General features: G+C 39.5%; 1 protein-coding gene across 3 annotated transcripts in view; it reads left to right on the top strand.

The window, feature by feature from the left end:
• The window catches only part of CDKAL1 (CDK5 regulatory subunit associated protein 1 like 1), a 426,323-nt gene that overhangs the window by 146,472 nt on the left and 257,287 nt on the right, over positions 1 to 22,564 (top strand). For all 3 annotated transcript variants that reach the window (XM_068396772.1, XM_068396773.1, XM_068396774.1), the window contains one exon: positions 14,779 to 14,899. In XM_068396772.1, coding sequence (XP_068252873.1) covers positions 14,779 to 14,899 — 121 coding nt within the window. The remainder of the gene's footprint in view (positions 1 to 14,778; positions 14,900 to 22,564) is intronic.

Below are 22,564 nucleotides of genomic sequence, written 5' to 3'. Positions count from 1 at the left end.
AGAAATCATTTAAGTTGCATTGAGGTAGGTGGGTGTAGGGTATTGTTTAAAGTTTCTGCGCTATCTTAATTCAGTGCTATATTGCTACTTTCTAATGTTTAGTCCTCTCATGTTTTCTTCTTTTCAGATGTTTTGGCTCACTTCCCTGAGCTTTCCTCAGGAGGACAGATAAATTATCTGCTGGTTTAATGTTCTTTTATAACTATGTTCCTTGTTCTCTTTGGCTGTGTTCATGTGTGTGTACGCACAGTACTTTGCGGTGAAGAGGGGAAGAGACAGTATTGTTTCTCCAGTCTGACTAGTAAACGTTTGCTATTAAATAAATATATTTGTCTGAGTCTTTCTGGGTTACCTAAGTTTGTCTCCATTACTTATCAGGCCGTAAAAATTACTGTTCCATGAAGCTTTAAATTACAAGGTTTAGTTTAATTGGCTGTACTTTCAATATAAACAAGTGTCTGGTCCACAAGACATTGCCTATAACTTTAATGCTGGAGTATTATGTTTTTGAAGTACCACATGAAAGTGTAGAAACAGTACAAAATTGTAAAAAGAAAAAAAAGCTTCTATCAGGGAATTGTGTAATGTGGCGTAAGGCTTCTGGAGTTTGTGATTTGAAGACCTGAAGATTTCATATTGCTTTGAATGCTTTCAAAAATGAAACCTTGTACTATTACGTACTCCCAACCAAAATTTTTCTCAGTTTGTCCTTACCTTATGGCATCTATTTTTTTGGGGTACAACCTACTGTACTATACAAACAAAGAAGAAACATATTCAACATATTCATATTTGTTACTAAATAAGCCAAACTGTTTACCCAGAAACATCGTGGTGTTTATGACAAATGTGTTGGAGATGGGGATGCTTCATGATTTTTACAACAGCACAGTATTTCAGATCCCTATCTGATTTTTCCTGAATTTTATTTATTCTTAAGGGAGTAAAATGATAACCTGGGTCAGCATGCCCTCCCTTTGCAAAAATGGGCCTCTTAATATTTATACTGACTCCAGACATTACTGCTTTTTCAATAACATAGTTACTCAGGTTATTGTGACTGAATACTACATGACTAGAAAGAAGACAAACAGTCTAGTAGCATTTGTTAAAATAATGCTTTTCATTTAATGGATTTTAAGATTTCATTTTACATACGGGTATAATTCTGGAAAGTAATAGTCATAGACATGTTAAGGAACATCCAAACTTTAAGAAGTATGAATTTTGGGAAAGATTTAGGTTCCTTTCTAGCTTACTGTAAGTGATTTGAATGAAAAAGAGTAAGGGGGCTGCTGAATTCCATACCTAGTGCCAATTTCTTCAGGGATTTCTCAAAAGGTAGTGGAACACAGGATTTCTGAAGTTTTATTGGGAAAAATGAACAAAAATGGCTCCCCAGTGCAAGGGAGACATGGACATACTGGAGAGAGTCCAACAAAGGGGCCACAAAGATGGTTAAGAGACTGAGACTGGAGCATCTCCCCTCATAGGACGGCCTGAGAGAGATGGGGCTGTTCAGCCTGGAGAAGAGAAGGCTCAAGGGGGATGTCATCAATGTGTATAAATACCTGAAGGGAGGGTCCAAAGAGGACAGAGCCAGGCCCTTTTCAGTGGTGCCCAGTGACAGGACCAGAGACAATGGGCACAAACTGAAATACAGGAGATTCCCTCTGAACTTTGGGAAACACTTTTTTACTGTGAGGATGACTGAGCACTGGCATGGGTTTCCAGAGAGGTGGTGGAGTCTCCATCCCTGGATATATTAAAAAACTGTGTGGACATGGTCCTGGACAACTGGCTCTAAGTGGCGCTGCCTGAGTGAGAGGATTGGACCAGATGACCTCCAGAGGTCCCAACCATAACCCTTCTGTGAAAACAGAATTTCATTTGGAAAGAGAATCGACAAATTGACAAGGGTCATAGCATATGCTGTGCAAAAGCCAATCATAAAAGTAGGAGTTTTTACTTGTATTTTTTCATTTAAATTTGTTTAAAGCTAATGCATTAATTTATGTATTTGGGATTAGTCTTCCACTAAAGGAGAAGAACGTGAAACTCTTTTTCACTGTGTTTTATGAAAGAGTCTACCTGTGAACTTTCGTTATCCAAGTGAAGTAAAATACTGTACGTAACAGGTCTGTTGATGAAGAATATTTTATATGTAAAATAAATACATGGTAGAAGCTTAAACTCATGTATGTAAAACCAAATGAAATGTAACGCTCTGTCTTCGGAAGTCTACATCATTAGTAACAACTTCTGAAGCTGCAAATGGGTTCAGGAGGAAGAGGTGGTATGGGACAGGGGTTTAAACACAAATTCTGAATTCAGAGCCAGCTTGTATTAGTAAGTTTTCAAGTTAGTTATCTGTCATAGTTGTATGATATAATTTTCTTCACCTGTTTTTTTTAAAAGAAAATGTTTCATGGGGGGTATGCTCTTATAGTGTTGCTATGTATATATATTGAAAGTTTAAAAAATATTATTTATTGAAAGCTTAAAAAATGTTTTGACTGAAATTTTAAATTGAATAAGTTTAAACTGTGTAGCATCTGCACTCTGTAGGGCAGCTGTCTCTGTAGATTGATCGGCCTAACCAAATTGTCCTGATTTTCTGTCCAGATTCCAAGGTGGTTATCCTAGTTGCCAGCTTTAGTTCTGTAAGTCTAGCTTTACTTGGGTTCCCCTTTGTTAAGGGGTACCTTAGATTTTTCTTGGATGCTTGAATTTTGTAGGGCACAGTTTACAAAAAGGGAAACTTTGTAAAAAAGAGTTTGCCTCCTCCTCTTTTTTTTTCTAGCAATCTTCTTTCTAGTTTTCCAAGAAAATGGCTCCCCTTTTGGATTTGGTTGAAAGCTTACTGTACTTCCAAAGAAAATTACTTTCTTGGAATTATTTAGAACTCTTTGTATGAAATATGAAGGGGTTTCTTCTAGCTTTATTTCTCAGTCTTAAGGGCATTGTCAGGAAACCGTCTTCAGAACAGTGTCATTCTGCTGATTCAAGAGATGGTTTCAAGAGGTAGATCTTGATGGTGTCTTTAACTCATCTATCTGAAAACAGCGTAATTGCCAGTTCCCAACTCCCCATTGAGATAATTCTCATAAACAATTTCTTTGTGACTTTACCTTTTTATCCTTCTTTATCAGAAAATGGAAAAGAAGGATGCTCATGTTTATTATCGCATTAACAGCTGAAGGAGAGACAGAATTTTTGAGACCATGTGATGTGTCATTTTTATATCACCCCAATTTTTATCACGAGTCTTATGGAACTTTGAAATTTCCTGATTATCAGGTAAACTGCCATTTCCAGAAGCGATCTTTAATAACTGTGCAGTATTTGTATGCAGGTCATGTCTGATTAACATTTATGCTGTGTCCCAAGAGATGTGTTTTAACTAGAGGCATTTTCAGGTACTTTTACTATGATATTGTAATTTATAATCTGAAACCTCTATACTGCCTACAAGGACCTAGACAAATTAATTCAATCTCAGCTCAGAATTAGGTTTCGCAAAGTGACAGCCACAATCGTGTAGCCAGAGTCTCAGTCTTCCTGATACGCAGAACAGTTTCATCATGCAAGGCTCTTATTTAACAGTTTAGTAAAACTTGCTTCGTCTGCACATTACCCAAATTATAAGACTGGATTACAGCAGTTTTTACATCGTTGGAGCACCCATTTCCACTCTTGTGCTTAGTTTCCCGGTAACATGTTATGATAACATAGTATGTTAGGAAAGTATTGCTAAGGAGTTGCAGTGTCTGTGAGATAGGAGAAAACAGGGTTATAATTGATGTATGTTCCATCACTAAGTAAAATTTCTGTACAGAATTTAAAAGCTGTTTGGGCTGATCGGTCTCTACAGCGTGTCCCAATAAGATGAAGATTTGTCTTTGATGGGAGCCACAGAATGGTGCTTTATGGTGATTGCCAAGTCAGCATTTTATGAACCACTTTACAAGCTGTCTCTAAAAGAAAAAAAAAAAAACCACCATAGAGTGTGTGTATACAAGCTTGGATATAAACAGTTTACAGTAGGCAAGATAATATATTTATTCTGTAATTTAAAGGAGAAATTTTAACTGCTTAATGTAGGGTTTTGTTTAGAAATCATCTTTTCTTGGTTTTGAATTTAGGTCTTCTGAGATTTGGGTCTCTGCCCCCCCTTTCTAGACATGCTAGCTCTCAAATCCCATGTTATTAAAAGCTTTCTGGGGTGGGAGGCGTGGAACCAGAGTATTTGTGTACAGCCTGCTTTTAGCTTAGGCCTTAGGGAGATGAGGGACACAGGTTGAATTGAGTTTAGTCCATATTGTGTGTGTCTAACGCTTTCACAAAACAGAGTTTTACAATGGGTCATTAGACTTGATTGTAAAAAACAACCAAAGGAAATTACTTCAGGGTTGAGCCTTTTATACTTCACATAACCTTTCTTGATTTCAGTCACGTTGACCTGTCTGGTGAAGTGGCCCATCCATTCCCAGTTTAAGCATTAACCAATATTTACTAACTGCTAAATTGTCCTCATGTGGTTAGTAATTATGGATTGCTGATAGTTGCAGTGTCAGTCTGTATGAAAATGAGCAGATAAATGGTACCTATATTATATATAGACTAAAGTGTAGAATTTATACTGGATTGCCTACCTTAGAGTGATAGTGTGTGTATATATATGTGTGTATATGAATGCCAGCATATTAAATAGTATTTGTATGTACTGTTTGATTTCACTATAATCTGCTGATAACAGTAGATAAAATACTCTCTTTTCAATTTTTGCGATTGTGGGAAGAGTAGCCTTGACGCAAGTAGCTACTGACAAGCCAAATGAAGAAGAAAAATTGGAGGAGTCAGGAGTTCCTTTTTGAGGAAAAGTATCATTTGGCTCCTAGTCAGGAAACTGACTGTTTGTGCTGAAGTGCAGCTTGAGGAGGGTCAGAGGGAGGGTAGTGGCCTCACTCAGTCCCTGTTTCTGTTTCTACATCCTTTAAAAGGACATAGAAAGGGGGGATAGTTTTGGATGGGTTATTTATTTCACTGTGTTGTGGGTTGACCTTTGCTGGCTGCCAGACCCCCACCCAGCCACTCTCTTGCTTCCCCTCCTCAACAGGACAGGGGAGAAAATAAGATGGAAAAGCTTGTGGGTCACGATAAGGACAGGGAGATTACTTACCAATTACTATCGTGGGCAAAACAGACTCGACTTGGGGAAAATTAATTTAATTTATTGCCGAATAAAAATAGAGTAGGATGGTGAGAAACAGAGAAAACTAAAACTGCCTTCCCCCTAGCCCCCTTCTTCCCAGGCTCAGTTTCACTCCTTCATCCATGACTCCTCTACCTCCTCCCCTGAGTGGTGCAGGAGGATGGGGATTGAGGTCAGCCCATACCAGCTCCTCCCTGCTGCTCCTGCCTCCCCATGCTGTTCCCCTGCTCCAGCCTAGGGCCTTCCCATGGGCTCTAGTCCCCCACGAACTGCTCCAGCGTGGATCCTCTCCACGAGGTGCAGTCCTTCAGACGCAGTCTGCTCCTGCGTGGGTTCCCCACAGGCTACATGCGATCACTGCCAGAAACCGTGCTCCTGCATGGGCTCTCTGTGGGCTGCAGCTTCCTCAGGGTGTATCTGCCTGCTCCGGCGTAGTCCTTCATGAGCTGTGCAGGGGGACCACCTGCTCCACCGCGGTCTTCTTCAGGGGCTGCAAGGGCATCTCTGCTGGGTGCCTGAAGCACCTCCTCCTGCTCTCACCTTGGTGCTCGCAGGGCTGTTTCTCATACTTTTTTCCTCACTGCCAGGCAGCGTTTTGCCCTTTCTGACACAGGCTTTCTCCGAGGCCCCCACTGGTGGCTGAGGGGCTCAGCTGTGCCCTGCGGTGGGGCCGTTGGAGCTGGCTGGGACTGGCTGTGTTGGGCATGGGGCAGCCCTGGCTGCTTCTCACCGGGGCCACCCTGCAGCCCCCCGCTGCCAATGCCTTGCCCCAGAGACCGCGTGAGCACTACTACGTCCGTAACAGTATTTCTAGGTAGTAGAGTTACCTTTTAAACTGAGATTATTGAAAAGTAAAGGTACTGCTGGCAAAAATTATGCAGGGGGCTATCTGTATTTGACAGGCTAAAAAAGGTGGGGAGGTTGAAATCAGATTTTCAATAGGCAATATACAGAACTACAGCTTGCCAGTAACTTGGTGAAATGACTGTGGTTAAAAGATTCAGCATCACCCGTTTGTATGTATTAATCACTGAGGGTAACAGCATCATGTGGTACATGTTACTCCCTGTTCCTTTCTTGTGTCCCTGGGTTGGAAATTTTGGAGCTATTCCTGTTTAAACAAAAATAATTGTAGATTTTTGTTGTCATCTAAGAAAATTGCTTTGTGTGGAAAGAGTGTCATTACCGAAACCAGTAGCACTTTTTTTCTTCTGTTAATTTGAGAACTACTTTGACGAAAAGCATTGACTTATGAAGGACCTGACTTGAAGGTATCTTGCTTTACAGTTTTTAAATGAAGGGGTTGTCATTCAGCTGAACGCTTCAACGAGAGCACTGGGTTGCATTTTGATTGCCTGTTTCTGACTGTTTAGAAGTGTGACATACTGAAGGAATGAGTTCGAAATAGTAATACCATTATCTGTGCCAGTATCAATTCTGAGAGTTTAGCTTTGTAGACTGTAATTTAAAGAAAACAGTACAGCACAATGAGGAATATACAGCAATTATAGAGAAACTACTTCTACGAAGACAGATTTTAATTGCTTTTGTAAAACATCAGTAATCGTGTGGCCCAACATAAAAATCTTATCTGCTGGAGCAAGACATTTCCGTTGCCATCAGTTGGTTTCTGTTCTTACCCCAAAGTTTATTGCTTTTTTTGCTGTGCCTGTTCAAATGCTTTTGGGCATGGTGTGACTATTAGGTGTGTGAGATGATCCAGGATTTTAGGTGGGTTTTGTATTTATTTTTCTCAATGTAGTTATTTCATTGATTTGGTTTAGAAAACTGTTAGGACTGTCTGTCCCTGTTATGACTGTCATTGTTAGGACTTTATTTTGTAAATAGTTCACAGAAACTGAGTGGGAGATAAGTAGTGGTGCAAAATAGGAAAACAAGCAATAGGAGGGAAACAGATTGAAAATCTTAGTAGCAAAATTGTGATTACTCATTGTTAAATGAGCCTGTGATGTTCATGGAAAAGATGCCTTTTCTTCCAGACCCGTATGTGCACTTTTCCACACCTTCAATGAATGACCATCTTACAGCACCTCTGTTTTTCTGTCCTGTTCACATTGGTTAGACTCAGCTGGGTTTAGCTCTGTTAGAGAATCCCTGTGGCTGGTAAATGTAAAGAGTACTTTGTTCAAACCAGTGCAATTTAGTTATCCATAGGAGGAGTACGAATAAGTGGCAAAGAAGTAGAGATGAAAGTAAAAGCTTGCTTTTGCATACAGCAGTAGGTTCAGCTCAGCGTTCCTCTCTAAGGCTAAATTTGTTCTGTTCAACCTGCACACCCCAAAACATTAGGCAATTTGTACTGCTGCAGCTGGCTCTGACAGTCCACCCCTTGGCATTTCCCTTCCTCAGAACACAGCCTGTTTCATTTGATTCAAAACTTCTTTTCCTTAAAAGTTTCTGTCTGAAATCTCCCGAGGTTTTGAGCAGCATCTTTGATCCTGATCAAGTGGATTTCTTCACAGAGAGGTGAGGACAGAGGGTCGGGGGAACTCTTCCTATAGTCAATTCTTAGTATTGTCCTTCTGAGCTGTTGAATTGTAGCAGCATTTTGAGTTCACAGCAGATTCAAAGTTTAGTCACTTTTTGGGAAAGACAGTAACATCACATGATCTCAAGTAGGGTGAAGCTACTGAAACATGAAAAAAAATAGTCCCTTAATAGGGCATTTGAAGTGCTTTTGTTGTGAGAGAGGAAAGTACTGTGGATATGTCAAAAGTGTTCTTGAATACTTATATTCTTAATTTAACTCTTATGAAATTTTTGTATGTACAGTAATTCCTTGTTAATAGTTATCTCCTTTTCTGTTTTACTTGTTGCACTCTACTGTTTTTGTGTTTTGAGATATTGTTATGATTGAAGGTTACATTGGAGAAATACCCAGAATAAAGAGGTATTGTATGTTTAGTGGAGAGAAAGTGATGTATGAATTTTAGCAATCTGGGCCACCTGCAGAGCTTTTTTTTCTGAAGTTTGTGAACTGCCTTGCTATATTTAATACCTTATTTTTGAAATTACATAAAACGAATTTTAAAAAGACCCTGTCTTCACCTGTGTGACTCTCATATTCTGGATTCTTCTGAAATTGTTATTGGATGCTAATTCCAAGTGCAAGGCTTAGTAGATGTATATGTTTCAAGCTAGTAACATATGTGCTGTATACTTACTAGCACCTGCATGTTTCTCTGGAGCTTTCTTGAGTTGCTATAGGGTGGAAGGCAATGTTTTTATGAGAGAGTACTGAATTGCAGAGACTGGGTCAAACATACCACCTGCTATCAGCAACCTGATGGGATTGGTTGCCTGGCCCAGGGCATGCTCTATCCTGTGGTGCTGTGTCACACAGGGAAAGATCAGTAATTCTGATAGCTTTAGTCTGAATTCTTCCCTGTCTTGTAATGGACCCAGTTCCTGCCTATGCTAGTTGAAGGAGGAGTTTGACTGTTACACAACATCCCTGCCTTCGCTGACCTACAGGAGGAATAATTTACATTATTTGCTTGGCCAGGAGCAGGACATGTATCTTCCAGTTAGGTTTGGCTTTTCTTTGCTCCCTGTATTTACTTGAGCCAGAAAATCCCATGGATGGCACTCAGGGATGCCTTCACTACATAGCTAATGTGCTGCTGGCCAGCTGGGGTTGGTTTGGGTGGGAGCATTCACCCAGCAAAGCCCTAAGCTGATTAGTGTCCTTGTTTTTTCTGCACTTGTGTGTATCTGGCAGCATGTGATTGCTCTGGGGAGCTTGGGGATTCCTTTGCAATCAGTCATGTCTGCTGTGGGACAGCTTGTTTGTGCTGCAGGGCAGGGAGAAAAGATGGGAGAGGAGCTTAGGGTCTGCCCTTGCTACACGTGGGCTGCTTCCGTCAGAGGTAGACCAGGGCTTGGGCTCTAAGCCTGTCTGTCCACTGTGAGCTCACCAAGTCTGGGTTTAAAGCACCTCCAAATTGAAGAGGTTTGGGCTCAAATATGAGTAAAAGTCCAGGTTAGCTGTACAGTGTGTTACGCAATTTGTGTTGCATCCTGATATTTCAGATGCTATTTTTTCTGTTAGTCCTGCCAGAAGATCAAAATAACTTGTTTGGAAGGTTGATTTTACCCAGTAGTTACACAGTTAGAACAACATAACTCTGGAAATAAATCCTACATTGAAGTATTGTCATAGCTCCTGATTTGCCTCTTCTGCCTTTAAACATGTTTTTTATTTGATCTTCTCAGGCTCCCTTTTCTTTTTAATATGTTCGTGACTGTTTTTGTTACTTTCACGTAAGTTTTGTAATTCTTTTCACATTTTATATTTACTTGGTGCTCCTTTCAGTCTTTATCACTGCATTTGGTTCTTTATACATCTTCCTTTTGTTTTTCTTTGGAGAAGTCTACTACTTTGTTTTCTCTTCATAAGGCTTTGCCTTCCTTAGCTACACTGCTCCCATGTGCCATTTTTTCCAGTGTTAGCCTTAAGGAAAGGAAGCTTTGTATTCAGTAAGAAGCGAATAATGGTGGAAGGAAATGTGTGCAAGAGTACATGAAATAGTGCTTAATCCTTTTTCCCTGAAGATTCTGGAGAAGATCAGACAGGTTGGTGAGAGACAGCTGGGAAGTATAGAACAGTACATTGGCAGCCTTGTTGTGAGGAAAAAAGTGTCTTTCAGGAAATGGTGAATAACCTCTGAAGTATAATGATGTAACTGGGAAAGGGAAAGAATGGGTAACAGAACAAGCTGAAAACAATAGAAATTGTTTCTGCCAAGGCTGGAGTTTCCTGCGTCTTTGAGGATTTTCTTTAAACTCATGTTTTTGAGCTGCTTATCTCCACTGAACTTTGAAGACAACAGCTAAGAAATACTGCTCCGTGTCTGGCTGGGAGTTGTGTTTCAGTGGCACACTGTGTAGCTCCAGTGGGGTGTGCAGGGATGGGGAGGGACCCTCAGTGGATGCCCTCTTCCATCTTTCAAGCAGATATTATTTTGCAGCAGCTACTGAGGGGTGCCAGCCTGTGGACTGAGTGAAGCTGGCTATTTTTTGAAATACAGTAGGTCTATTAATATCTGATAGATATTTGCAACACTGATAGCAGTTGTTAAAGTCAACTAAAGGCGACTAAGCCAGGCCACTTCCCCCTCGCTTATCCTTGCATCAAACTAGCAAAATACCACTCCAATTTGAATGTTTGCTCTAATATCATTAACATGCCTCTGTGGGTCTTGGTCGCAGGGGTCTGACAATGAGGTTCAGAGCACATTTAATGTTGTTATAATGTTACGGCAAAGAAATTCCCTTACCTATTCTCTTCATGTATTTGTATTTCAAGATCAGACATTCTCTATCGCAGTCCTGAAGCACATACATTTACAATTAAAGATATATGTACATGCCATTAATATCGTGTTATGTTTTTGTATCCTTTTTAACAAGTGAAAATAAATGCCTTGAAAATATTTTCATTCTGCAAACTGGTTTATCAAACTGACACATTTAAAAGCCCTTTTGTAGACTAACAATAGGATTTAATATCCTGATTAATTCATTCCAACCGTGTCCTCTCTGTGACAATGCCAAGTAATGTGAATTGCATCTACTGACTTGTATGTAAAGGTGAGTTTAATTTTAAACAATCAGTTCTGGAAATTAGAGAGCTCTGATTCATTTTAAATTGTTTCTAGCTTGATTTCATTTACACTTGCTGTGAGTGATTGTGCTCTGTAAGCTTCCTCATTGAACTTGGTTAGTACTACTGTTGTGGTGTAATCTGCATTAATTATCTATTAATTAGTGAAAAATTGCTCTGAAGCATGACCTAAACTGCTAATTAACCTTTTCAGTTTTTTTTTAATAGACTTTTATCTGCTGGTAGACTACGTTGAAGTAGAAAAGTTATCTTTATGGCAGAAGAGGTTTCTAGGATTAGAATGTTTAGGGTCTCAAATATAACCCGACTGGATCTGTTTGTCATTAAGCTGTGTCTCAAAGCTTGCATATTCCAGTGAGCCATCAAAAGAGTGGTTTTTGTTTCATATCTGAGATGGAGCACCCATTGTTATGGAAGTGGAAGTGTGATTAACTTGGTTTTCAAAAATGTTGTACCACAATTAAAAAAAGAAAAGAAACAAACAAACAAAAAAGACTTCTTTCAAATTTGGGACACCTGTTTTGCTTAATTGTTATCCAACCTGTAAGGTCAGAGAGAAGGTAACTTAATCAAATAAAGTGCTTTAGAAGTAAAATTTGATTGCTATGTTTTGCCCCATTCTCAGCTTTGAAAGGAGGTCATAAATGAGATTTAAAATCTGCTTTTTCTGTTATGCTTGATGTTGGTGTGGGCTTAACAATACTGGTTAGACAGTTTAAAAAAAAATGTTGCTTAGCCTTTTGCTTGTTGAAGACGACAAAATATTTATTTTTAAGTTTTCTTGAAATAAGCATGGGGAAAAAAGATCTACAGCATGTGAAAAAGTGTGATTCAGTGTTTATCAAGTTCTGTTTTATTAATAGTAACAATGCTGTAAACAGATGCTTTAGTGATTACTTAAAAAGAAACAAAATAGTCCTTGTATGGAGTAGGGGAAAAGGATTTAAGGTCACGACTACTGTAACTGAGGGTTTTTTTCTTTAAAAAAAAAAAAAGTGTGCGTGCTGCACAAATCACTGTAGTTGGATATACATGTGCTGCTTGTTTTCTGAAAGCATTAAACTCTCTGCTAAAACTCATCTCCCTGTGCTGCTTTTTTTTTACCCTCTGGTGTCTGGAGTGAAAAGTACAGGGATGTTATAATTCTTGAGTACCACACAGGTTTTGCAGGCCTCATGTTAACTTGAACTTCAGTGTCGTTCAGTAGGAATATGGGAAAAACTGTGGCCATATACTTCATATGGCAAGAAGCTGCCATATTTGATTGCCAGGCCATAGATTTCCTGAGTTTGGGCATGGGGTTGGGGCGGGTGTTAGTGTTCGGTGGATCACCTGGGAGGTGGTCACAGAGCTGGCGTTTCTTTCCTGAATTGAAAAAGTTTCTGAAGGTGGGAGAGACTAGGTCTTACACTCCCTATGATTGATATTCTACGTGCAAATGTCCTAAGTTGTTTGTTTTTCTCTAATGTATATGGTAACCTGCCTAGTGTCTGAAAGACAAAGACCTATAAGAAGGTAGACATAGTGCTTTTGGTTAACAAAATTTTCTAGACTTACCATAGTGTTTTGTTTTTTTCCTGTTTTCCTGAGGAAACGTGGATTATAAAGTTGTGCCTCCTGCATGGGTCTGTCATTATTTCCATTTCTCTCCCTCCCTATTAGTTTTTAGTCCTTTGACAAAATTCAAACAGATTTGTGACAAGTTTTATAGTCTAAAGGATACTCTTTTTCCAGAAGTTCCATGAAAAAGTTTGTCTCTTTGGTTAGTGCTCCCAGTATGAGAAAGGGAGAGCATGAGCTAAATTCTTTTTGGAGAGCAGTAATTCACATGGCTGTTCGTTGTGAGGGTGTGCGTTCAGAGGAGATCAAGCTTCACTGATTCTGTGCTCTGAGATATTACTTGTTGGGGAGGCAGATTGTTTTTGTGGTTTGTTGGTTTTGTTTTCTTTGTTAAACTTCAGAATGCTGTTTTGACCCCAGTTCTAAATGCATGAATTTTAAATTTTGGGTAGCTTTTTATGTTGTTAAGCCTGATTGTTCTAAGAATACTGTGAATCATTCCACTATACTTTTCAGCCATAAATACAGTTTTAATATGTTAATGCAATTGAATATTTTAAAAATGGATAAACAGGTTTATTCCAAATAAACCACCGTATTAGGAAATACAAAAAGGAATGTTCTTTACTTCTAGTTTAATTTTTATGCCTACCATAATGCAATCACTTTTGTTATGCAAGTATATAAAAATGGTGCCATGCTTGTGACTCCTTAATGAAACATTAGATTGGAAAATAACAGATTTTATTGTGAGACAAAGATATTGCTGTTACTGTTATGAAAAGCTAGAAGTGAATAATTTAGCAAATGTTAATAGCACAAGTACCATATTACTAAATTCACAGCAGGAGGTAATAAAATTTTTGTCAAATGCAACTGCAAAACTAATACCTTTTAATTCCTGTTGACATTATGATGTCTCCTTTTAGTATTAACCGTCTTGATATCAGGCCACTCCTGCTCACTTCTTTATTAGATCTCATTTTTGACTGAGAATTTTTATGTATCTTAAAAAAACAGAGAAAGATGGGATGCCAGAAGTAGTAGTTTGTTTCTGGGCTGTTGTTGCTGCATTACAGAAATAAATTCAGAGTATGAAAGCTACATATTCAAAAATTAATTAATGACTCCTCAAAACAGGTAGTGGGGAAAGATTTTAACTGATGGATGAATTAGTTTTGTAGATGGCTGTTGGTAGTGTGAGTTAGGAGATGTTTGAACACAGGTTTTAATTTATGTGAATTGGTTCTCTACTTTGCTGTGTTAGACGTAGCTCAGGTAGTACTTCATAGTTTCAAGCTTTCCTTTTGCCCCCCTGCCCTTTTCCTTTTGCGGGTAGTGGGGTTTTTTTGTTGTTTGTTTTTTCTTTTCTGGAATATTTGACAGATTGTAGCTGTAGTTTCATGTACTATCAAAGAATTTTCCAACTTCAACGGATACATACTTTCTCCTTTTCTCCACTCCAAGTAGTGGTTACTTTCCACCTCTTTTCAGGTACCTAGCATTAGCTTTCCCTTGCTGTCTCTTACCTGCCTGTTCTACACTTTGTGGAATAACTGATACAAGTCTTGTGTTTATAACTTGGGAACAATTTACACCACCACTTGCAATAATGTCCACTTAATTGTTTTTATTCTTCATTGTCAGATCTTGCTTCTGAATATTAGCGAACCCTGTCATTTGTGCTCTTTAAGTGTAGGACTTGACATGGTATGACCGATGTACTGTTGTAGGCAGTTGGTGATAATATTTGTATTTTGCTCTCTGAATATTACAGGCTTGAGGAAAGGAACTGTGAGGCAGTTTTCTGTCTCCTTGGTGTGGGAGGAACACACATAAATCTTGGTAGTCAGCTTAGCCATTAACATGTTATCAGGATATGTTTCACAGCACTTTCCCGTAACTTACACAGTCAGATAACTTAGATTGAAATGTGTTGGCTCTCCATTTAATAAGTTAAAAAATATTTAGGTGTTTATTACCAACTAATTTAGGCTTGAATGAAATTTGGGGCAAAAATATTTTAATCCTGCCATACAACTTATTTAAATATTGTTATGTTGATATTTGCTTGAGAATCTGAAAATGAAACTGCTTAGATAACTTTAATTGAATAAACCAGAAAATGCAAGCGTGAAAAGATAATTGGATGAACGAATTTGTTCATTTTAACATGATTTATTTTACCTGTCAGTGTCTCTTTTTAAATGCTCCAGCTGGTGGAAATAAATTATTACATCTCATTCTCAGTTTCAGTCTTTGAAGTATAAACACTACTTCTGAAGAAGAGCAAATCAAACCAAATATGATGGCACTTGTGCTTTGTATTGACTGCATTTTTGTGCTTCATTTGAAGGTCATTCTGTGAGACTGCTGGGTCAGAAAAAGGATAATGGAAAACGTTTGGGGGGAGCACGACTGGATTTGCCAAAGATTAGGAAGAATCCACTGATAGAAATAATTTCTATCAACACAGGGTAAGAATCTTCCAAACTTATAAAATATTCAGTACTGCTGAAGAATTCAATTTATCTCTTACTCCTAAGTTACACAGAAGAGACAGGATGACCACTTTTAAATAGTAAAAGATTTTTAAATGGCCTTCTTCAGGGAAAATAAATCCCTGCTTATTTAGGTACAAGACTTGTGCTGCTCCAGGGCTACATACAATCATGCAGTCCTCTTTGTAAGTTCATCTAACACTTTCTCAAATGAAAAAGTCTTAAGAAAACTGGAGAAGAAAAAAAGAGTTTAGAGGTTTTATTCCTGTGCTCTTTTGATTTCTAAGGCGTCAGTTCTGGGGAACATCGTTAGTAACTCATTAAGATCTATAAATGTTGTTGAGATCTGTAAAGATCTGACTGTCAGCCCAGATGTATTAATGGCTAAATTAGATGTAGTTATTTGCTTTTTGCCCCTCTAATATGTTTGTAAAGAGTTATCATGCTTATATTTCAGCCTTTTCTTTGTTTGAATAAGCTACCCTCTGCCTATCAAGCAACTCTGGATGCCCATTTCTCTATTTTTCTGTTCTGTATTTCTACTTTGAAAAATTCTATTTTAATCTTCCTTCCCTTGATGCTTTACTTTTCTCAACTCCATTTGGTCAGTAAGAAAGAAAACAAACAATAAAAAAAAGCACCCACACAAGTCCTCTTCTGATTTTCCCATCTTTTCCAACTTATGTAGTAATTTCACAGGTGGTAAAATATAAAATGCATTGCTCTAGGCATCCCAGGTAGGTGTGAACTTACTGCCTAGAGGAAAAAAAAAAATTGGTAGATCTTAGCACTCTCTTTTTTTTTTTTTTTTTTTTTTTTTTTAGTTTAGTCTAGCACTTTCATAAACATTGTATAGAAGAGTTTCGCTACTATCCTCTTTCTTTCTTACTTCCTTGTCTTTAATCTTGCCTTCAAAATTTGCTGTGAAACCTAATGTGTGATTTAGGTCAGAATACCAGTGCAAGGCTTAGTGTGGTTGCTGTTTCTTCCTCTGACTTATAGTAAACACATGAGTGACATTTTGTCATATTGCTGAATAATAATACCTTTTTAAACTGACGTTTCATGCGTTGGTTGTTTTTGAAGTCTGGATATGAGGTCTTCTGGTGCAGTTGCTTTAACTGATCTAAATTTTTTCCCTTATTGTCTTTCCTGTCGATACCTTGTTACTGCCCACGTGATCAAAATCCTTTTCATGATTAAAAATAAGCAAAGTATTCTTTTACGTTTGGTTGTATCTAAGTTTCAGAGGGTATAATTTTTTCTTTTCCATTAATATTTATCATGATCTAATGTAATAAAATCTTTCTGGTTGTAAATGTTGTCAAGGATGTACACTGATTGAGCCATGGTCTTGTTGACACGTGTTTTGATTTGTATTAGTGCATTTAAGATGGTAAAATGTATTGCTGTTTCCAATACCAGGTTATTGCTAGCCTATTTATAGAGGTTAATAGAAGCAGCATACTGTAGGGTGTATACGCTTGGCGTTAGGTGGCTGATGAGAGTAACAACACTTTGAATTTTTTTTCTTTTTATATTTCGAACACATGTATTTTCGTACTGGGTTTTAAAAAAATTATTTCCCAAGTTGATCAAACTGCAGACAACGTACATCTCCCTAAGATGTTACCTTTGGAAAACCTTTTATTTAGAACCTGATAGTTTACAAACGCTACTTACTTTGTTTAGTAGTTATTGCCGTTCTCAGGTCAATAGAATATGTATTTTATACCATAGGATAATCTAAAAAATACTAGAAACCACAAAAATATATTTATATCATGGAGAATGAAATAGAATATGACTTGATAAGACCAGAGTGCTCTTTCTGAAAACCTCAAACAAGCGAGTTGTGTAAGACATCTAAATTAACTGATGTCCCGTTCTATGTTATATCGCATGCTCAAGGAATCCCATCTCTCTTGAAATACAGGTTATTGTGTTTTCCTGTCCTTCTCTTCCCCTTCCCTCTCTCCAGCCTCTCCACCTGTGTATTGCAGGTGACCTTTTTGGTTGTTACTCTGGGTTTGAAAATTAAAGCGTAGCTTTAAAAACGCAGCAGTGCTCAGCAGTTTCTGAAAATATGAAACTATAATCCGTGAAGAACAAGATACAGTACATGTTACTTACTGTGACTTGACTGTGTTCATTTTATCAGCTTTGCCTTAGTAGTCTGGCTATGGCAATTTTTAGTACCAACACCACATTTGATCTCAGCTATTTTATCTGTGTAAAGACTGGAGAAAACTTTGAAGATTAGTTTTTGATACAGTGCTCTTTATCGAGAGATTAATTTAGATTAGACTAGAAGGTCTTAAAATAGTAAGATATACTTAGTTAAAAATAGTGATTTCCTCTTTGGAAATACATTTGTGTGATGCTGTTGAGTGATAGTGTCTGGGAGCAGCACGAGCAGGGCTGCTCTGTGAGGGAGGACAAGAAGGGACCTGAGGGTGCCACCAGCAGAGTCAGTGCCTGCACCAACGGGGCACCCTGTGCCATGGGGTACAAGCACTGTGGGCAGAGCTGGGGGCTGGTAGTAGGACCCATCAGCAGTCCCAGACATGGCAAATGATCACCCAGGGCCTGGGTCTATCCAGGGGCTCCAGGCAGGATAAAAAGGAAATGAGCTGGAGACAGTACTGGGGAGAAGGCTATGTATGTTGGCTGGCCTCGGGGCATCGGGGCCAGCCAACATGGATTCATGAAAGGCAGGTCCTGCTCGACCAACCTGGTCTCCTTCTATGACAAAGTGACCCGCTTAGTAGATGAGGGCAGGGCTGTGGACGTAGTCTATCTAGACTTCAGTAAGGCATTCGACACTGTCTCCCACAGCATCCTCCTAGACAAACTGGCTGCCCGGGGCTTGGATGGGTGGACTCTTCAATGGGTTAAAAACTGGCTGGATGGCCGAGCCCAGAGAGTGGTGGTGAATGGGACAAAGTCCAGCTGGCGGCCGGTCACTAGCGGTGTTCCCCAGGGCTCAGTTCTGGGGCCGGTGCTGTTCAATATCTTTATAGATGATCTAGACGTAGGGATTGAGTGCACCCTCAGTAAACTTGCAGATGACACCAAGCTGGGTGGGAGTGTCGATCTGCTGGAGGGTAGGAAGGCCCTACGGAGGGATCTGGACAGGTTAGATAGATGGGCCGAGACCAACGGCATGAGGTTCAACAAGAACAAGTGCCGGATCTTACACTTTGGCCACAACAACCCCATGCAGCGCTACAGGCTGGGGGAAGAGTGGTTAGAGAGCGGCCCGGCAGAAAGAGACCTGGGGGTGCTGATCGACAGCTGGCTAAACATGAGCCAGCAGTGTGCCCAGGTGGCCAAGAAGGCCAATGGCATCCTGGCCTCTATTAGGAATAGTGTAGCCAGCCGGTCTAGGGAAGTGATCGTCCCTCTGTACTCGGCACTGGTGAGGCTGCGCCTTGAGTACTGTGTTCAGTTCTGGGCCCCGCACTTCAAGAAAGATGTTGAGGTGTTGGAGCGAGTCCAGAGGAGGGCGACCAAGCTGGTGAAGGGTCTGGAGGGTCTGACCTCCGAGGAATGGCTGAGGGAGCTGGGGTTGTTTAGCCTGGAGAAGAGGAGGCTCCGAGGTGACCTTATTGCAGTCTACAACTACCTGAAGGGAGGTTGTAGTGAAGTGGGAGTTGGCCTCTTCTCCCGGGCAACTAGCGATAGGACAAGAGGACACAGCCTCAAGCTTCACCAGGGGACGTTCAGGTTGGACATCAGGAAGAATTTCTTTTCAGAAAGGGTTATTAGACATTGGAATGGGCTGGTGGTGGAGGTGGTGGAGTCACCATCTCTGGATGTGTTTAAGAAAAGACTGGACATGGCACTTAGTGCCATGGTCTAGTTGACAGGGTGGTGTAAGGGCAACGGTTGGACTCGATGATCCCTGAGGTCTCTTCCAACCTGATTGATTCTGTGATTCTGTATAATGCAGGTCTGAGGTCCATCCTGGAGATGGACACAGGGCTGGAGGCAGGCATGGTATTTAAGCTCAAGCCAGGACTGGGGACACAGGCCTGAGCTTAACTGGGGCTCCTGGCCCAGAGAGGGCTTGTGGAGACAGCAACTGAGGCTGGTCAGGTCAGTTAGGGCCTGATGGTGCCCACATGGCTGTGACAAGTGGTGGTATATTACCATTTACACAGGGGATCTTAATGAACTCTTGGCGTCTTCTGCAATTCTATGGGGAAAGAAAAGGCTCGTTGGAGCATGTGCATCCCTCAGCCCCAAAGTGCTGGAGTCTTTGATGGCTCACGCAAACCCCTTTCTCTCTCCGGTAGTACGAATACCTTTATGTACGTGGACACCTGCCAGCTGGAGCTGTTCTTCTGAGAATTCAGTAGGACCAGTTTATTTTCAGGAGTCTTCAAACTTGCTGGTTGTTAAGATGTCTCTCATTCTCATACAACTGTCTCTGAGAATGTGGGTGCAATTGAAATGCAACACTGCAGAATAAGATTTGTTTCTTAACCCAATGGTGTCAAATTCTCTTCAGTAATTTTGACTTGGGGCTACTTGTTATTGATTCCTTCTGCTCTCAAACATGGAGGAGAAAAAATTTCCTGTCCTGAAGGGTTCTGTCCTTGTGTAACTGTGAACTTTTTCCTTACTTGCCCATGCACAAACACATGCCTACGTATGCACACGTTCCTCTGTGTGTTGTCCCCAGACTGCTGCTGTACATGAGCCTCCTCAGCTGTTCCTTTGCATGAATCAAGTCTATTCTATCAAGGGACAAACATATCGTGTCTTCACTGCAGTGTGCAGTCTGTAATAATAATAATTTAAAACAAACCAGAACAAAACCCCATTAGGTATGGAATATCTGTGAAGATAAGTGCTGCTTCTGTCTGTTGTGAGCCAGCTCAGAGTTTTCGCACAGTGGCACGTTTGTCCCTAAAGGTATTGCTGTGCCCTTAGAGGGACCCTGATCTTATTCAGTGTTTGGCTTTTTTTCGGAAGTAATGGACATTTTTTTTCTACTGTTAATTTTGCTTGCTCTGAGGTTTTCTGTTTTCTCATTTAGAAATCCAAGCTGTCTTTATCTGTTTAATTTGCCATGGCAGTTAGTGGTTTCTGTCAACAGACTGTCACTCTAGAGAAAACCTTTCATCCCAGAAGCAATGCATTTCAGAGTTTCCAAGTATGTTCACAGCGACTATGGTGAGTACCAGAATGGGGGCATGAGAGACTTACCAGACTTCTCTGCCACACAGAGATACATTAGTGAATCTTAATTTTTCCATGTGCCAAATACGTAAGGAATCCTTACCATCCCAGTATCCCATACAAGCTGTAGATTGACCTCTGTAATTTTCCCCTAAGGGATAAGTGACCCTTTCTTCCTGTATTGTTTGCTTTCTCTGTTGTCACTTAGAAAATGTTTTTCAATATTTTTCAAATCAATTATTCAATTTTTTTCTATAGACTATGCAGTTAATAAAAATCAGTGATTCCAGCAGAGCTTGGATAGCTGTCTTAGTATCTAGTAAGTTCTGCAGTGATATTAGTGGATCTGAATCTAGAAACAGTGATTTGTTCCAGTCCTCCAAAATAATTTTCTGCTTTGAATTAAGGGCATTTGGTTCAATGTCTTTCACTTTTATTTATGTCCTAAGCATGTATTGTACAGGTCAGCTTACTGGATCAAGCAAGGTGATAGTAATATAATAGCATGTTAAATGCTGGTTGGAGAAAAGGCGTGAAGTTGTTCACTAACCTGCTAACATGAATATTCTGTCTGTTAGTTTGAAGTAAGAGAAATGTTCTCAAATCCATTTTGCATTCCAGCTTCATTTTGGTCTAGGGAAAAATCTTTTCTCCTTGTGATCTCATCTTCATTAGTGCCAGTCTCAAAACCTCTAGCCACTTAAGATAGCTTTGTTTAATGGGATCAAGACTTGGTCTTCCACCTTTTAATTAAGTAATTCTGTATCCTGAACTCTCTACTTTGTCTCTTGGACTATTACTGACGTATCTGTGTTGTTGGCATGGCCTGAGCTCCCTTATATCCAAGTTGCTACCACTTACATACATTTCAAATACGATTTTATTTGTTCTTTGCCTGGATGCCTTGGGAAGCATGAGAGGAGTGTAGTATAAGCTGAATATGAGCCCAAGCTACAACTTACTGTTGGGTGGATTTGCACATAGGTTCACTGAAGTGCTTTCTATACTCTTTCTGAAGTTTCTACCTCTTTCTTTCCTTCTGGAGCAGGCAAGTTATTGTATTGCTGATGTGGCTGGCTAGAGAAGAATGAACACGCATTTTACAGGGGATTCAAAACCAATAGCAGTGTGCATGCATGCATTAGACTTTCTTGAGACCTAAGATCTGGTGCAACTCATGTTAAATTTGAAGTATCAACATACCCAAAGGGCGAAGTCTCTGTCCAAGTTTTCCTGTTGATCTCCCTCATCTGAAGACACTGCATGAATCCCATATAGTCTCATTCTCTTGTTACTTATATAGATTCCCCTATTAAGCCACTCAGAGGACAGGGGGTGTTTAAGATTCAGCCCAGCAAACTAAGCATCTGGGTTTGAGTGTAGTTCTGAGGGAGTACAGAACCGCAGTCATACTGAGAGGACTGTGTAATTCAGTGGAAGCACTGTCCACTTCTCAGTCTGCACACGTGTATGTTTTCTTTTGGGAGAAGGGCTTTTAAAAGCATTATTAAAATGAAAATTACCCATCCGACCAAGCCCTGTAGTGCTAGAGCATCTTACAGAAGATCAGCATGTTGCTTTATCTCAGAAGGATTTTCAGGTCTACTTTTGAGTTTAAATACTAATCAAGGCATGACACTTCAAACTTAGTACTCTCAATGTTGAAGAAATGCAAACTTTCTTCTCATGGGACAGTCCTTGCTAGCAAACTTTATATTGAGAGTGAACATACATAGTAGTGCTTAGGACTTTCTTTAGAAGTCCTTGATGCTTCTTGCTAGTTGTGTAGGATTTTTTTAGGCTATGCTTTTAAGTTCTCTAGTGGTGGTCATTCAGAATGTTTCTAAGCTGCTGATGGATCTGAATCTAGCAGAAGAATTAAAAAAAATATAGTTCTACATACAGTACTTGGTTTGTTTTATGAATCAAGTAACCAAAAATTCATCATAAAAAAAAATAAGCTATAGAGTTACTGTTGTCAATCCTGATGTTCCCAGGCAGGAATATTTCCCTGGTCATGAATTGTGAAAGGTTAAAATTCTATTCTTTCATCATTTTCTGTTGTAAGCAGCTTTTTCAGTTTTATGATGAATTGGGGAGTATGAGGATTGAATTTTCTCCAAGAGTTGCATTTTAATTCTATATGAGGTCATGTAATAGTCTTTATTTATATTGCATTTCAGCATTTCTTTAGGATCGAGTATATAAAATAACCCAGAGTTGTATGTCCATGAAAGTGTATGTAATTCTGTTTAGTTTGTTTTTTTTTTTTTTTAAATTGTGCCAAAAAAAAAAAAAGGACATAAATGAAATGCTTTCAACTCTGTATTTTTTTTTTTTAATGTGGATATCTGAAATATTTGATTTAGTTAACATTTGTCACGTTCTAAAACTTAACAGCACTACATGATTTTCTCCTTACTTACTTTTGGTGGTTAATAATTAGGTACC

This window comes from Nyctibius grandis, chromosome 3, assembly GCF_013368605.1.
Source record: "Nyctibius grandis isolate bNycGra1 chromosome 3, bNycGra1.pri, whole genome shotgun sequence".
Taxonomy (NCBI): Eukaryota; Metazoa; Chordata; class Aves; order Nyctibiiformes; family Nyctibiidae; genus Nyctibius; species Nyctibius grandis.
Note: the sequence above shows the minus strand (reverse complement) of the source record. Positions and strands in the feature narration are given on the sequence as shown.